Source organism: Mustela nivalis (assembly GCF_964662115.1).
Source record: "Mustela nivalis genome assembly, chromosome: 1".
NCBI lineage: Eukaryota > Metazoa > Chordata > Mammalia > Carnivora > Mustelidae > Mustela > Mustela nivalis.
This window is the reverse complement of record NC_139020.1, coordinates 182,721,810-182,738,454: the sequence shown is the minus strand read 5'-3', so window position 1 is coordinate 182,738,454 and position 16,645 is coordinate 182,721,810. Positions and strand designations below refer to the sequence as shown.

General features: G+C 40.5%; 1 protein-coding gene across 4 annotated transcripts in view; it reads left to right on the top strand.

Annotated features, from left to right (window-relative positions):
- The window catches only part of SLC25A26 (solute carrier family 25 member 26), a 133,516-nt gene that overhangs the window by 22,482 nt on the left and 94,389 nt on the right, over positions 1-16,645 (top strand). For 2 of the 4 annotated variants that reach the window (XM_082726906.1, XM_082726908.1), the window contains exons 4-5: positions 11,426-11,530; positions 12,670-12,717. The exons of the other annotated variants lie outside the window; for them this stretch is intronic. In XM_082726906.1, coding sequence (XP_082583032.1) covers positions 11,426-11,530; positions 12,670-12,717 — 153 coding nt within the window. The remainder of the gene's footprint in view (positions 1-11,425; positions 11,531-12,669; positions 12,718-16,645) is intronic. 4 annotated transcript variants of the gene reach the window in all.

The following is a 16,645-nucleotide window of genomic DNA, read 5'->3' as shown; positions in this document are numbered from 1 at the left end:
GGAGGCCTGCTTCCTCCTCTCTCTCTCTGCCTACTTGTGATCTCTATCTGTCAAATAAATAAATAAATAAAATCTTTAAAAAAAAGAATATAAAAAGTGATATATAATTGGGGTAAATAATGATTATTAGATTAATTATGTAATGATACATATTTTCATATCTAGAGCATACTGTCTATTCTAATACTATCTGTAACTGACATTTAAAAAATACTGAAGCCTTTATTGTTGTATCGTGTGTGTTAACTCTTGGGTGCAGGAGGTGGTGTAGGTGGATGTGGGCTAGGAAACAAGTGTCTGTAACACCGGAGATAAACAGTTCTGGGACAGTCATATTTTTATTATGTCTCTTAGGATCTCTATGGTCCCTTAGGTGATGAGGTCTAATATCAGAGGCCTTTTTATATTTCCTGTGATGCTTGGAGAATTTTCAAAAGAGAAGTGATCAGTAGTGGATATATAGAATGACTTCATAGGAGAAACATATCTTGATGTTGAGATTTGTTTGATTTTAAATTTAGTTACAGGGTCATGTGTTGAAAAGATTTTTAGAGTTCTTGTGGAAATGTTGATTCTGATGCTCCAGTTATCTTACTGTACTTCTTTCTTTCTTTTCTTTTTTTTAAGATTTTATTTATTTGAGAACAAGTGAGAGTATAGCCCGGGGCAGGCAGAGGGAGAGGGAGAAGCAGACTCCCTACTGAGCAGGAAGCCTGAAGCAGGGCTTGATCCCCTGACCCTGGGAGCATGGCCTCAGCTGAAGGCAGATGCTTAATCGACTGAACCATCCAGGCGATCCTATCTTTGCACTTTCTTAAAAAAAAACTTCCAAACCATTCAGTATCTATATTCTCTGTTTTCTTAATAAATGCTTGAGAAATGTATATACTGCCTTCTGATTTTAGTGACTTGTTTCAGTTTCATGGAGCATAAACTTTTGGTTTCAGATTCATACAGGTGTTGCTAAAAATAAGAGAAAGAAATGGATGAATTGTTTTAAAATTTTTTTTAAAGATTTTATTTATTTGTTCGAAAGAGAGAGAGCATGAGAGGGGAGAAGTCGGAGAAGCAGACTCCCTGCTGAGCAGGGAGCCTGATGCGGGATTCGATACTCGGACTCCAGGATCATGAACTGAGCTGAATGTAGTTGCTTAACCAACTGAATCACCCAGGCGCCCCAGAAATGGGTGAGTTTAGGAGAAACAAATTTTCATGGGTAGAATAAAAAGGAGTGGAAAACAGAAACATTCATTGCTGTCAGTGGTTGGAAAGGTATAGAGACATAGAGAAAATAGGTAGTTTGGTTGGGTGGTTGTTCTGTAACATTTACTTTGATAGAAGATTGTTGCACTGCAAATAGATTCCTTAGAACCAACACATTTTGTTGGTATCTACTGTGTCCACAATGACTTTGTTTTAGCAACCCTTAAGTATATGAGAGAAACAAAAGCACACTGCACTAGTAACTGTTCTCTATAGCAGCACCTTGATTAAAACTTAATGATGAATCAATAAAGCTATAATTACAACCCTCTACCTTATGTTTGTAATTTGGAATACAGTGAAATCGATCACATAAGATTTAATACATAACAACAGTAAGAGAGGCGTTCTGTGCCATTTTTATGAGGAAGTTTGCTGCACCAAATCTCTAAATCCCTACCTCAATTATTTCACAGCTCAGCTTTCATCAGACACAGGAGACGCCTTGCGAGAAGTAGAATCTGTAATTAGATCAGGAGGGTTGGGGGCAGGTTTACTCTAATGCAGCGGATGTTATAACATGACAGCAATAGTGATTTTTTTTTTTAAGTCTTTAAGATTTGATTTTTCCCAGGTCTTATCCTACCTTTTGCCTAAGTTCATGTTGTTTGCAGAAATAAAAGAATATTGAAATTTCTTTGCAGCCTAATGCAGCCAGTCTGAATTTAATGTGTGCCTGGGTGACCTGTGTAGATGTCCTGATACACACAAATGCTGGTTGATTATCCTTTCTGGCGGCATTCTCATTTGCAACTGAGAAAGCTAGTAAATAAATTGTATCATGTTTTGTAGATGCTTTGCCAACAGCCTCTGCCAGTAACTCTCCAAGTGTAACCCAGAGAGCACCTAGGTTAGACTCCGTGGCCTGGGCAGTAAGTTACAAATGATGATTTTTGGAGACAGCACCAGGAATCCTGCATTTTAAACAAGATTCCTAGGTGGTTTTGGCGCTCAGTGATATTTAAGCACCATGGATTTAGAGTTATCAAACATTTAAGTATATATGTATCCCACTACTACATATCATGACTGGGTTGGTTCAGCAGGCCCACGCTCAGGAATCTCTTATCTCCTGGGCGTAGTGGCACGAGGAGCTCCAGCCACATGCTGCTCAGAAGTGCAGTTCCTTGTGTCTTCCTCGGAGTTAGATCCGTGCGGAGCTCCTGAAAGGCCTAGTTTAGTAACTGGCGGCACACTCGGACATATTGATTTGGATTTTGAGAATAAATTGAGGGTTGCACCCAGGCCTGACATTTTCTTGGGGGCCCATGCCATCCAGGACCCTTGAAAGCGAAGGCAGTTGATGTTTAGCTTGTCTACCATCTGACAAGGTCATTGGACCTTCCATGTGCTGTAGTCCATTCAGGGCTCATTGGTTATCAGTGTATGGATTAAGCACATCATTAGCACCTCTTCCCCCCCTCCCCAATCTCCCCAACTTACACATTGAATTGGCTACTTGGAAGTTCATTCCTTGATGGATGGTCAGGAGTGCTTGTGAGCAATAAAGCATAGTGCATATGTTAGTTACCATTGGGTTTCTCCAGGTGGGGATTTAAGCCATTTTTGATTGTGTTGTTAATATGTTTTAAAGTGTATTTATAGGGACACCCCCTCTGGCTCAGTTGGTGAACTGAGTTGGTGCAACTCTTGATCTCAGGGATGTGATTTCAGGCCCATACTAGCTGTAGAGATTTCTTAAAAAAAAAAAAAAAATTAAGAGGTGCCTGGGTGTTTCAGTCGGTTAAGCCTCCGATTCTTGGTTTTGGCTCAGGCCATGATCTCAGGGTCATTAAATGTAGTCCTACGTCAGGCTCCGTGCTCAGCAGGGAGTTTGCTTGAGAGTCTCTCCCTCTGCCCCATCCCCTTCTTGTACACACTGTCTCTCAGATAAATAAATTTTTAAAATGTGTGCAGTTGCATGACCTGTCCACGGAGATAGGGTGAGTAGAAGAGAGGACAGCTGCCCTGGAAGTGAAGGATGCTTCTTCACTGAGGAGGAAGCCTGCAGTGGTGCTGCAGTTGGAGTTGCTTATGTATGTAAAGGTGAAGGAGGCAGAAATGTACAGGTATCGCTAGGAGACTTGCTTTACATTTACAAGCTGAGACCACACTATCAGCTAGTTAACCACATGCAAAACACGCACTTCTGATGTATTTAAGCACATGCATCATGGGGTTATGCTAAGGCAGCCTTTTGCCCTGCTCTGTTTATTTCTTAGTGTTTCTAGGAACGTTTTTTTCCTTTCTTTCTCTCTTTTTTTTTTTCCGTAAAAGATTTTATTTTTTTAAGTAATCTCTGCACCCAACATGGGGCTTGAATTCACAGCCCTGGGATTAGGAGTCATGTGTCCACCGCCTGAGCCAGTCAGGCTCCCCTGGAACCTTTTTTTTTTCCTTTTCTTTTTTTGCTTCAGGCCCTAAAGTCTCTGAGGCAAACAGACATTTTAACAGCTTCCTAAGAACAATAAACTGTAAGAACTACAAACAAAAAATTATCTCAAGAATCTAAAAAGTAAGTCACTTTTCACTGTCATCCTTTAAAGCCTGTCCCTTTCCTGTCTGTTCCTCACTTGGACCTCTTTGATTCCTGTTATGTAGGCCGGTTTCCTTCAGCTCCCCTGTTTCCCCTGCCATGCCTGTTGCCCTTAATTAGAAGTGTGGATTTAGAGAAAAAGTCCTTATTGTGCTCTAGGCATTAAGGATAAAACGACAAGATGTGATACTGCCTTTGAGAGGCCAGCCGTCTGCAGGTGGAGAAGGATGTGCAAGGTGTAAGTACACTCAGGGGTTCCAGGTATTTTAAGAAAAATGAGTACAAGGTACAATGAGAGCCCGAGAAGAGAGGGAATGGTTGGTTTTGTCTGGATGGGTGTTGATTCAGGAAAGGCCTAAAAGAACAGCTAATCCTCAAGCTGCCTTTTAGGGTATGATTGTTAGGTGGGTGGGTGCAGGGAGGGGTACTCAGGGGTACTGAGAAGTCCTTATGAGACACTTTCAAGTTCTAAATGGAGTGTGGGTGTGACTGCACCATCATGAAGTGAGGAGGGCGTGGGGGCTGGATGGCCTGGGCTGCTGTGGAAGGAGTTTGGCCATTACCCTTTGAAGGGCTGTGCAAAAGGGCCACATTGGTTGGGACTTTAAGGACCTCTCCTAGTAACTGTGTGGAGGTGGACGTGGTGTTGGAATGGAGGGGAGGAAACTACTACAGAAGCCCTAGGAGAGAGCGAGAGATGAGCAGAGCCTCAACTAAGACATGGTGTACACAGAGAGAAGGTGAATTTGAGGGCTAAAAGGTAGAATTGGCATAAAGCTGGCAATTCGTTCAAAAGCCCTTCCAAAAGCATTCCTCTAGTGCATATTTCTTCATGGATGCCTTCGTTACTATGTTCTCTCTCTCTCTCTCTGTGTGTGTGTGTGTGTGTGTGTGTGTGTGGTATACATGCTTAAACTCTCAGAGGGATCCATGTGAGCTAAGTCCGCTAGTGCTTTCCAGCTGTCCCAGCCATCTGAGCCTGAGGAATGTGCAGAGGGGGGGAAGAAGAATGGGAAGGAAGGCAGGGCTTGGAAGTCAGTCCAGGCACGGCATGACCCATGTCTGATGATGACCCTGCTTAAAGGAGAAGCATGAATGTATACAGAAATTTTTTAGGGAGGCTTTTATAAAGAAGAGTCTGTACTGCCATCCCTCCAGTGTTTTTTTTTTTTTTTAAATTTTATTTATTTACATATTTTTAAAGAGAGAAAGAGCGTAAGAGAGGGTTAGCAGTGGTGGGGGGGCATACAAAGGGACAGGGAAAGAGAGAATCTCAAGCAGACTCCCAGCAGAGCTTGATGTGACGCTCCATCCCCCAAACCTCGAGATCTTGATATGAACTGAAAACAAGAGTTGGCCACTTACCTGACTGCCACCCAGGTACCCCCATTGCCCCAATTTCTTGATGACCTCCTTTTTAAACACTTCAGATTGTTTCCTGTTTTATAGGTTTTCTTTCCCTGGTTTGCTATGCAGCTTTGGTTCAGATGGTATTGATTGGTGATCTAGGAGAGTTTATTTCATTGACTGTCTTGTTTAGTTAGTGGTCAAGAGGGAAGGGAAGCTCTGTGTTGGCTTTTTATTTAAGAGCAGTATCAATTTTGGGAACACAATTAAATTAAGCTCAGTTTTATAGAAATAGTGAACAAGATTTTCATGTAAGATGATGAAGTTGAAATCGTTTCAAGCCACAGGAGTGTTATTCGGTCAATTATTGCCATCACATTGTAAATGGAAAAACCAAATACTTCTCTTCAAGGGACCAAACTAGTGAAGATATGATTAGCCACTTCTGCACAAGCCTGCACTTTGTCAGTGACAAACCTTTACTTTCTCAGTTATTGTTTTGTTAAGATTAGGGTTCTTGGTGACATAAGGAATTATGTGCCACTATTACAAAATGGCTCTGCTTTGTAATTGTGTACTCTTCAATATTTGAATGTGTTTTCTGTGTCTATCACTGGAAATTGGGTACATTTATTATATAACTAGAGAATATATTGAGGACTTCTGTAAGGAGGCAGTATATGGCTCATAGGTGGCAAGTAATACAGATCAGGGTCGAAACTCTGATTTGTCACACAGCCTATTTACTGTGTGTCAGTAGGCCATTTCCTTAACCTCACTGAACTGCTCTTTTCCTTATCTTAAAAAAAAATGGCTAATAGTACCCCACGCACAGTTCTTCTAAGAATGGAGTGACACATCACTTACAAAGTACGCGGCCTAGCATCTGATCTGTAAAGTGTCCAGTAAACGTTGGTTCCAGTCCATGCCAAGGAAAGTACAATATTTGGCACAGTTGGAAAGTTTTATAGTTTTGGGAGGAAATCAGTTCAGAAGATGAAGAAATTAAAATTCAAAGAATTTCAGTGACTCATTGAAGGTTTCCCAGTTGCTGTGGACAGTAAAACATCACTGTAGAATGAGGAATTAGAGAGGTGCTTCTCTGTGTACTTCCAGGAGCACCTTCATCTTTTACTTTCAATGGAGTATTTTTAAAATGGCAGAAGTGGTGCAAAACTAGAGACGAGATGTGTATTACTCGGGTAATATTGTTAACTCTGATCACTATAGGGTTTTTTTTTCTATTTTTAAAAGTTTTTTTTTTTTTTTTTTTTAAAGATTTTTATTTATGATTTGACACAGATCACAAGTAGGCAGAGAGGCAGGCGGGGGTGGGGCGTGGGAAGCAGGTTCCCTGCAGAGTAGAGAGCCCAATGCGGGACTCGATCCCAGGGCCCTGGGACCATGACCAGAGCTGAAGGCAGAGGCTTTAACCCACTGAGCCACCCAGGTGCCCCTATTTTTAAAAGATTTTTTAAAGTAATCTTTACACCCAACACATGGCTCAAACTGATACCCCCAAGATCAAGAGTTGTGTGCTGCACGGACCGAGCTAGCCAGCTGCCCCATTGTGAGTTTCTTAAAATAAGAAAAGGTCAGAGTTCTAAGGTGTGCCGTTGATTACTGTGGTAGACAAAATAATGGTCCCCTAAAGATGTCCTAGACCCTAAAACCTGTGAACATGCTACCTAAGCATGGTGAGAAGAACTTCACAGATCAGATAAAGTTCAGGATCTTGGGTTGGGAAGATCTTCCTGGATTATCTAGGTGAGCCCAATGTAATTATAAATGTCCTTATAAGAGGAATGCCGAAAGTGTCGGGGAGAGAGGTTTTGAAAAGGGAGAACGGGACCACAAACCACAGAATGCAGGTAGCCCCTAAAAACGAGGAAATAGATGCTCCTTTGGAGCCTCCAGAAAGGACAGCACCTGGCTGGCGGTTGAATTTTAGCTCAGTAAGACCTGTTTTGGAATTCTGACCTCCACAACTCTTAAGAGTAAATTTGTGTTAAGTCTCTGAATGTGTGGTAATTCGTCAGAACAGCAACAGGAAACGAATACTATTAGCATTAAATGCCAGTTTCCTCCACTGTGAGATTTTATGTGGGTCACAGTCTGTGCATCTGTCTGTGAGGCCTTTGTCACCTCCTGTGAAATCATGGCTAATTTCTGTTATGAAAAGGAACAAAATTGAAAAAGCCATTTCAGGCTTAAGTCTTGTGTAAAATTGTATGAACAGCCTTCAGAAACAAAACCTCAAAAGATGATGTCATTATTTTTGTTGAGAAGACTATTAACTTTCTGTCCAGAATGGAGATAATCAAGGACAGTAGTTTTATCAGACAAGACTAATAGCTACAAAAATTAATTTTTTTTCCCAATACCTACTGACTATTTATGTAAGTGGGAAGAGTCTTATAAGTAAGAAAGGTATGATGAACTTATTATGTTCCCCTATCCATGGATAAAATTTAAACCCTAAAGATGGTAAATTAGGAGTTAGAAATTGCTGTTAGGGTATTTTATCACCTGCTGTGATTCCATTTGTAACCAGGAGATGGCAGAACTGACACACAGATGAACTGTTCAGTTACGGGGTTTTGGTTTTAAATGATGGAATAGATATACTATATATATTAATTTGGAAACCTGCTTCCCACGGTTTTGAGAATTACACAAAGAATGTGGAATAAAAAACAAGTAAGTAAATTATGCATTTGAAAAATTTTCAGGGTGTCATGAGGTTTCTCTCCCTCATATTAATTTGCCACATTGGAGTTTACTCTGCGAAGTCAAAAGCAGCTTTTGCTTTGTGATTAAATTTTGGCTGTATTCACCTTATTTAGGTTTCTCTGTTGCATTTACTATAGATTTGCATGTCAGAACTTGAAGAATTTGCCAATACTAAGCTTTTCAACTTTAAGTTTATTAGGTATATATAAATATGATAGCTCTTTGATGAGAAATAATTCTGGAGATGATAATCAAAAGATATGGCTTTCACCCTTGCCTCCTAAGCCAAGTAGTACTCTGATCTTCAATAACTTCTGTCTCAGACTGGTATGTATTTAAACAGGCTGACAATTGGCTTCTAATTATCAGAGGCATATTAATAGGCTGTTGACTAGATTTCCCAGAGAAAAATAAGAATCAGGTCAGTTATTGTGAGCTGTGCTGGCATATTTGGGGAAAGGATATAATGTTAATGGAAAGCACTATCGGTGATGCCCAGTGACCTTGAAGAGCATTTCAAGAGTGAGAGGACAGGGGTGCCTGGGTGGCTCGATTGGTTAAGCATCTGCCTTCAGCTCACGTCATGATCTCAGGGTCCCAGGATTGAGCCCCATGTTGGGTTCCCGGCTCAGTGGGGTGTCTGCTTCTCCCCTGCTATGTGTGTGTTTCCTCTTTCGAGTGAATAAATAAAATCTTAAAAAAGTCAGAAGTGATAGTGTGACAAGCTGGCAGTGAGCTGTGTGGTATGGAAGGTGGCTATGGCAGTGAAAGGTCCAGAGACTGAGCAGCATCTCTCTCTCTTTCTCCTCTGCTGTCATTACCAAATGGGAAGCTGAAGTTCGCAGTAGTTTTTCTCCTTTTCACACACTTAGTCTTATGACTGATAGTTCTGGATCTTGGTGTTTAATAAATACTAAAAGGAGACATTCAGCTCTCCATTACAAAAATAAATGAATAAACATGTCAGGTAAGTTTTTATTTATATCAGAGAAAGAAAAATCTTGATAGCTTCATTCTGATTTTTAATTTAAGTATCATGTTTTTGGTATGTTTAATTCTAATGAAGCCAGTATTGCATTTTAATGTTGATAAAAGATGGGAACATGTATTTTCTTTATGTAAAACCTTAGTCATTTTGTCTATGGATAGACCTTTGACATACAAAAGACTCTTGGGTTTAATGAAAATGCCACCGTTCCTGTGTCATGGATTCAGTATTGAACCCTAGATTTGTGAGGAAAGAATGCTCTGAAGAATGGATTTACTGAGAGACCCGCAGATGGCATTATTTCCTTTCCTGGAATCGTAGTCCCGTAACATGTTTTTGTTCTTGTGCAGTGAAATACCCTATTGTGGCTCACATTCAAATCCAAGAAAGATCAGAGTTAATAGAAAACCAAATCGAAGGCAACAGAGTTACTGGAGGAAGTAGAGAGTGGCCTCTGTTCTCTCGAAATCGCCATGCTGCGCAAGTCGGGAGACCGTGCTGGCTGCTTTGTACCTCTTCAGTTAGCGAGATTGCTTTTCATCCCAGAACCTTTGCGAAGTTTTTGTTTTGCTTCTGTATTTTTAAGAGATAAAACCATAATGTAAGAACATGAGGGGTTATGAAGCATGAAGTTCCATAAATATTTATGCCAAGCCACACGAGTAGACATTTCCTATTTTCTTGACATATTGGGGTCATTCTTCACTCTTGACCTCTTGAATTGAAAAATACAAGGAGTTAGTGAACCTTTTTCTTTCTTTTACTCTTTCCTTTTTTATTTGTTTATTTTCATTTCTTTAATGAGTGTTAGATGTTGGGAGCTATCCTTTTAGATTCATGTAAGTTTTAATAAACTTTATTTTCTGTCCTGGTTTATAAGTATGGATTTAAAAGTTTATACACTTACAAGAGTAACATGATTTATACCCAGTTTCAGGCCTTAGTGGTAAGGTGTGTAGTGTGTGTGTGTGTGTGTGTGTGTGTGTGTGTTCGAACGCACGTGCACATGCAGTTATCTCTAAATTAAAAATATTTGTTAAGACTAATAAGTAGAATTGCATTGAAAAGCACATTTTATTTTATGATTTTTGGAAGATTTTATTTATTAGAGAAAACATGATTTGGAGGAGGGTCAGAGGAAGAGGGAGAAGTGGGGAGCTCCGTTTGGGGCTCCATCCCAGGGCCCCGAGATCATGACCTGAGCTTCATGAAGGTAGATGCTCAACTGACTGAGCCACCCAGGCACACTCCCCAAAATATTTTAAATTAGCCCTTTCATTTTATTTTCTCCCTCAGTTAAGATCTTTGGTCCAGGGGTGCCTGTGTGGCTCAATGGGTTAAAGCCTCTGCCTTCGGTTCAGTCATGATCCCAGGGTCCTGGGATTGAGCCCCGCATTGGGCTCTCTGCTCAGCAGGGACCCTGCTTCCTCCTCTCTCTCTGCCTGCTTCTCTGCCTACTTGTGATCTCTGTCTGTCAAATAAATAAATAAAATCTTTAAAAAAAAAAAGATCTTTGATCCAGAGTAGATATATTTACCTTTTGATATTATGTTAAAGAAAGTTACCAAGTTGTAATACCTATTGGTTTTAGAGAATTTAAGAAATGCCGGGAGGCAGAAAAGTTGGAGAAATGTTACCTGTAATCTCAGTTTGTTTTTTCAAGTCTATGTAACTATATATGTAGGTAATCTAATGTTCAGTACAAAGATAAAAATATTTTCAAAATTCTGGAGGAGAGCTTGTGCGGCTCAGTTGGTTAAGCAGTAGACTCTTGATTTCAGCTCAGGTCATGCTTTCAGCTTGGGTCATGTGGGATTGAGCCCTGTGTCGGGCTTTGCGTTCAGCACAAAATCTTCTTGGGATTCTCTCTCTCCCTCTGCCACTCCCAACACCCCCCCAAGTAAATCAATGAACCTTTAAAAAAAAATTGTAGAATATTGGCTGATGACCAGTCAGGTGTTGAGTATGGACCAGCCAGGATTCTAGTCAGTTGGAACCCTAGAGCAGGGCCCAGGAGCACCTGGAGTTTCTCCTCAGTTGTTGTGTGCAGTAGTCAGTGGGGTGGCGGGTGAGGGTCAGGTTGCCGAGGTGGGGAGCTAGTTGAGGCTGGGGTGGGTGGGGAGATGGAAGATGAGATGTACCCAGCTGATGAGCAGCTTTGCCCCTATTGATGTGTGCCTTACTGACAATAGAGCAAAAGCCCTTTTGGTTTATTCTTTCAATTTTCATGTGAGCCTATTTTCATGTGAGTACTTGATGCTGTTCTAGGCATTGGGGGTTCAGAGCACGTAAATGTGTTTCTTGCCCTTGAGGGGGTTATAGAGAGATGGGCTTGAAACAACATGGCAGGAGGTGTGAGGATTGATATAGAACAAGGGAGGGGAGGTTCTGGGCTGACAAAATAATGCATGTCCATTAAGGGTCTAAGGTTTTTAGGCTGAAAAAATACCCTTGACATCTTGCACTGAACCTGTACATTATCCCCTTTTAACCCTAGTTTTTAAAATTTTCATAGAAATTTCTTCTTTTTTAGGATGTAATTAAATTATGTATTTTAGGTTGCCTGCCTGATACGAGTTCCTTCTGAAGTTGTTAAGCAGAGGGCACAGGTATCTGCTTCTTCAAGAACGTTTCACATTTTCTCTAACATCTTATATACAGAGGTGAGATGTGTTTTTAAACTTGTTTCCTTTTTGAGAAAGATTTTATAGTAGCTATTAGGAACATTGTGATTTTTATCCCAGGAGTCTTAGAAGAGGCCATAAAGCTAAATTTAATGCTGGATCACAGTATTTTTTTATGCTAAGATTCTCTTTGCCTTTTCTTTGTTTTCAAATTTTAATTTTAAATTTCCCCCCAAATTTCTGAATAACACATACCACGTATCACTACTGTGTATATGTCCTACATTGTAATTGTCCTGAAGTAGTTTCAGAATCAGACATGAAATAAATCATAAAAATGTGAAATGAATAAAGATATATTAAAATGTTACTACAGAACTTGAGGACCTATGGAAGAGAAGTGTAGTAATGGACATAGGGACTAGCATCATAAAATTTATATTAAAGTTATTTTTTTCCTTGTTAATGTTACATTATGGGTTAGAAGTCAGTCTTGCTGGCCCTGTCGGAAGGGCCCATTGAGCTGCTTTTCTTGTAATTTTTACAGAAGCCTTTTTTAAAAAACAAACAAATAGTTCTCAGTCACATGGAAATTTTCAGTGAGTCTAGGTTTTAGAAAAGTTATTCTTCTTAATGGTCCCTTTGTCACTTTGGTGAGGAGGTACTGAGTATTTAATCATCATAGGATCATGAAATCAGTCCAGTCGAGTCGAGGGACCCTGTTGTGAATCATGTGGACAGTTAAGTAAGTCACGGTTTGTCCAGAGATATTTATCACTGTGGAGGGATTATTAGTGAATTTCTGATGTCTTCTGATTAAAACTATGAAATATAATTATGTTTTTATGTGAAGGGATGATTGGCATTATGTATGCCTTTGCTTTTGGAAATGTATTTATTTAAAACATCTCAGTATTATTTTTCAAGCAGAAATGTTGAAAACAACTGAGGTAGTGCATTTGATTATTTTAGAGATATTCCTATTTTAAAGGGAGCTGACCTGAGCCTTGTATGCTTTAATTTATAATCGTTAACCTCTTACAGAACTGTGGTCATTGTGAATGTTTTAAAACTCTGACTTCAGAGAAGTTACAAAGGTAAAATTCTGACTAGAGAATGTCATTCAGAACTCTCTGCTGCTCTAGCTTTCTGAGCTCTTGGCCTTTTGTTTGTTTCAGGGCGTCCAAGGATTATATCGAGGCTACAAAAGCACAGTTTTAAGAGAGGTAACTCACTCAGTTTCCAGTATTGAAGTGCAAAAGAATGACATATTTTGTTGAATAAATTTATTCAGAGAAACTGCTTTAAAAAATTAAGAGAAATTATGATCACTTTTTGAAATACTGTTTAGTTTTATCCTGGTTCTTAGATCTAACGAATGGGCAGAATGGGTTTGCTGAAAGAGCAGTCTCCCCGGTCCGAACGGCACCCAGCCTGTGGCGTGGTTGTTGCTGGGGTGGCCTAATGTCTGGTTTGGCTGAAATAGTAAGAAACAACTGCTAAGGGTAAGATACCAAGTTAGTTACCAGAATACACTGAATTAACGAACACTTAGTGATGAAAAGAAGCGCTTGAGGAGACAAGTGTCTGTAAAGTCTGTGTCGTGTGGTCAACTCTTGTCTTCCCGATAACAAGGCGTGATGAGCTGGGGCATTCCGCTGGGACTGGGTGCTGGCCCTGCGGGTGGCTCGCTGCTCTGTGTGTGCCCAGCAGCCACCTCACTTCTTGTGATTACTAGGAAAGTCTGGGATTCAGGATATTTCTTCTGCTGTTAGTGGAAAAATCAAAGTGATACCAGGATCTTCCTATAGGAAGTACGTCTTAATTTTTGCCTCACATAGCGGACAATATTTTGAAGTTTAAAAGTTGGTTTATGCAAGATTTATGACAGTCTTTGTCTGGTTTGGGATATAATTTTTTTTTTTTTAAGAGTTTAAATCCTAGGATTTTTTTTCAGCTTTATTGAGATATAATTGACAACTAAACTTGTAAGGTATTTAAAGTGTACAATGTGATTTGATTTGATACACACACACACACATCTAATGAATGGGTAGAATGGGTGTGTGTGTGTGTGTGTGTGTGTGTATGTGTCTTTATGTATACGTTGTGAAAAGGGTTAGGACTTAATTTCCTATTAAAGAAAATACAAAGGGGAATCTGCATACCCTTGCTCTGTATTCTTTTTTCTACTTGGATTCCTGGGTGCTAAAATATTTGCATTTATAAAAATGTTTTTAATTTAAATGAATATTGCTGTAATTAGCAGAACACTGAAATTGTCTGAAATCCCTAATTTTATTCCCAGGTAGTTCTTGTGTGTTTGTTTTTTTACTATAGATGGCAATCTTTTTTGTGAAATACCAGCACTGTTACATGTTATTTAAAGTTTTGATTTCCACAAGATAACAGCCTTTAGTGTAGGCTGGTGTGGTTGATGTGGATCTTAGAAAAACTTCCTTTGAAGGAAAACTGAATGTTTCAAAATTAGTTTATTTGTGTGATGGTGACTTCTGTCTCTCAAAAATATCACCCACACTGTATCTTCATTCTGTAGTTATTTTCTGACTCACTAAACGTGTGATTTACTCAGATTTCACTGGGGAACAGCAAACCAGAGGGGCACTGAACCTTTTTTATTTTTCTGAGAGATGCTGAATAAATGAATATATTTACATGCCAGGCAATACTGGTTTTGCATACAAACAGATAAAACACATGGTTACAACTGCATTCTGGTCTTTTAAAAATTTGTTTTGACATATGTCATACTAGTAATTAATTTCTAGGCTACAGTTTTTGCAAATAGTGTGACCCTACTGAGATGACTTTGTTTACTGAAAATGGCATTGCTTTGTTGGAAATTTAATTGGGGTCTTCTGCATTATACGTATTCATAAAAGATCCTTCAGAACTGATTTTAGCTGAAGTATTGCTTTTGTACAGATTCTCTGATAGAACGAGAGAAGAATTATCACTGAATGAAACATAGTTTCTTTTCAAAATGAGAAAAATAAGAAGTGATGCATCTGCTTTAAACAGAATTTTTACATTATAAATAGTTTCAATTCTTACATTATTCTGACACCAATACCAATTTTTTTTGCCAAGAGCTTCTTTGATTGTTTCAATAAGAAAATACATTGAAGCCATAGTGAGAATCACCAGGAAACTTATATGGTTATTCTGTGTACATTTTTTTCTTTAAAACAAGCTTTATCTCCCTAGCAGTAGCCCATTAGAATGAGATTGAAGTTTGAATCTATGCATTATAAGATAGATTGTGTGTGTTCTTTAGATTTTGTGAATGCCAACACTTTTTTTTTTTTTATCTGCATTTGATGTTTGTGGAGATCGTGTGCTTACCCCTTATGTTCACTTCAATTATTGTAGCTGCTGTGGATTGTGGATGGAGTGTAAGCAAGGTCAACGGATTATACTCTCTACCTCACCCTTTCAGTATTCCTTTGTCTCATGATCTTGGCCAAATTAGATGCGGCCAGCCCCCGAGCTGGAGTGGTGTTACTGGAGTAGGATAGAAATGGGGAGCAAAACCACAGCTGCTTTCCTAGCTGGACGGATTTCAGAGCATCCGTTGTCCTGAACGTTCTGTGGAGAGCAGCCTCACGATCTTGTATGTGAATTAGAAGGGCTTCTAAAGAGAAGGAAAGCTGAGAAGTGCAAGCTGTTTCAAAAGAAGTAAGAATAAGTGAAGCTTGGCAAATAGCGCTTTATCCACAGATTCTACTTAGCAGTCATTTTAAGGGTGCCTCCTGTGTGTTGGGCACCATGCAGAATGATTCCTCAAAGATTCACATTCTTGAGGGGAAGCGACTAGGAGTAGACAAGTCACGGTGCAACAGTGATCTGTAGGACCAAACGTGGCTGAGATGATAGAGGAAGCAGTGCTTGAATATACTCAGTTGGTATTTGTTGCATTAATGCAGATGAATTGTTGACCTGATTCTTGGAGTGGCGGTCAGAAACAGTCTAGGAGGCAGGCAGTGGTAACGTCACGAGCAAGAGCACAAGGGCGTGAAAGCACCTGCGTACCTCGCCGAGCTCCCTAGCAGTGGCGTTTTCATGCCCACAGAAGAGGCAAGAGTGATTTCCCTCTCCCTCTCTCCAAGTGAGGATGCTGCAGGGAGGCACTCAGCCAGGTGCGGTGTTCGTTTGGAGGAGGGGTTGGGCCTCTCCCCAGAGCTGGATGCCTACCAGGGTACTGGAGTCCCGCATATGGGAGAGGGCCTTGGAAGAGCCTGGCACATGTCCCCCAGAATCTGGGAAGTAATTACTGGCATTTGACTCTTGTGTGCATAAATCTGACGGTAAGATGGTGGTTGGAGCTGCCTCAGAGGCAGCAGATTGCCATCGTGATTGTGAATGACTCCCGGGTGCTCTTTGGTAGGTGACAGTCGCCACTATAGAGCGCTGAGATGGGTGAGGATGACCTCCCCTCTCCCCACAGTTGTACACCCAGGTTTCAGTGAAAACAGGTCTCCCTACAAACTGTGACACACGCAGTCAGAATCAGGCAGGCCAAACGCATCACTCAGCCTGTTCTGTAAGTTCATAGAAGCCCTAGATCCGTCTCTTTAGCCCCCTGCCCAAATCACCACTGCTGGCAAAGCTCACTCTCAGGTGGAAAAGGCACTTTTTCTCATGTGGTTACTTCTTGTCTGAGACAGTAGCGTTCCCCCTAATGCAGTGGCTGGAAATGGGGACCTTTAGGAATCAAGCCTCAGGATTGCCCTTCAGCGTCTACCCCAGCTCTGTTGTTTGCCCCTCAAACTCTTGATGTTCTGTAATCTCAACTGTGTCTTAGCAGAGACACCCTGTCTTAGGTGTTTCGCCGCTTGTTTGTTTCTTTAGCCAGCATATTTTGGAGGTGATTTTTTGGTCACTCAATAAAGATCCATGGTGCACACGAGCCGCTGGTCACTGAGCCGGCTCCTCGCTGCTCGACACTGCGCACATGCTGCAGAGCGTGTTCTCGTTCTTGTGTCATTCCACACATGGCCGCAGATATTGGGTTAAACACACAGAGCGAGATTGAGTTTGGCTCAGTCTCACAGAGCTTGGTGTCAGTGTGTGGCATTCGTAATTTTGATGCCTGTGGCCGCACTGTGCTGCACGGAAACAGCAGTGGACACT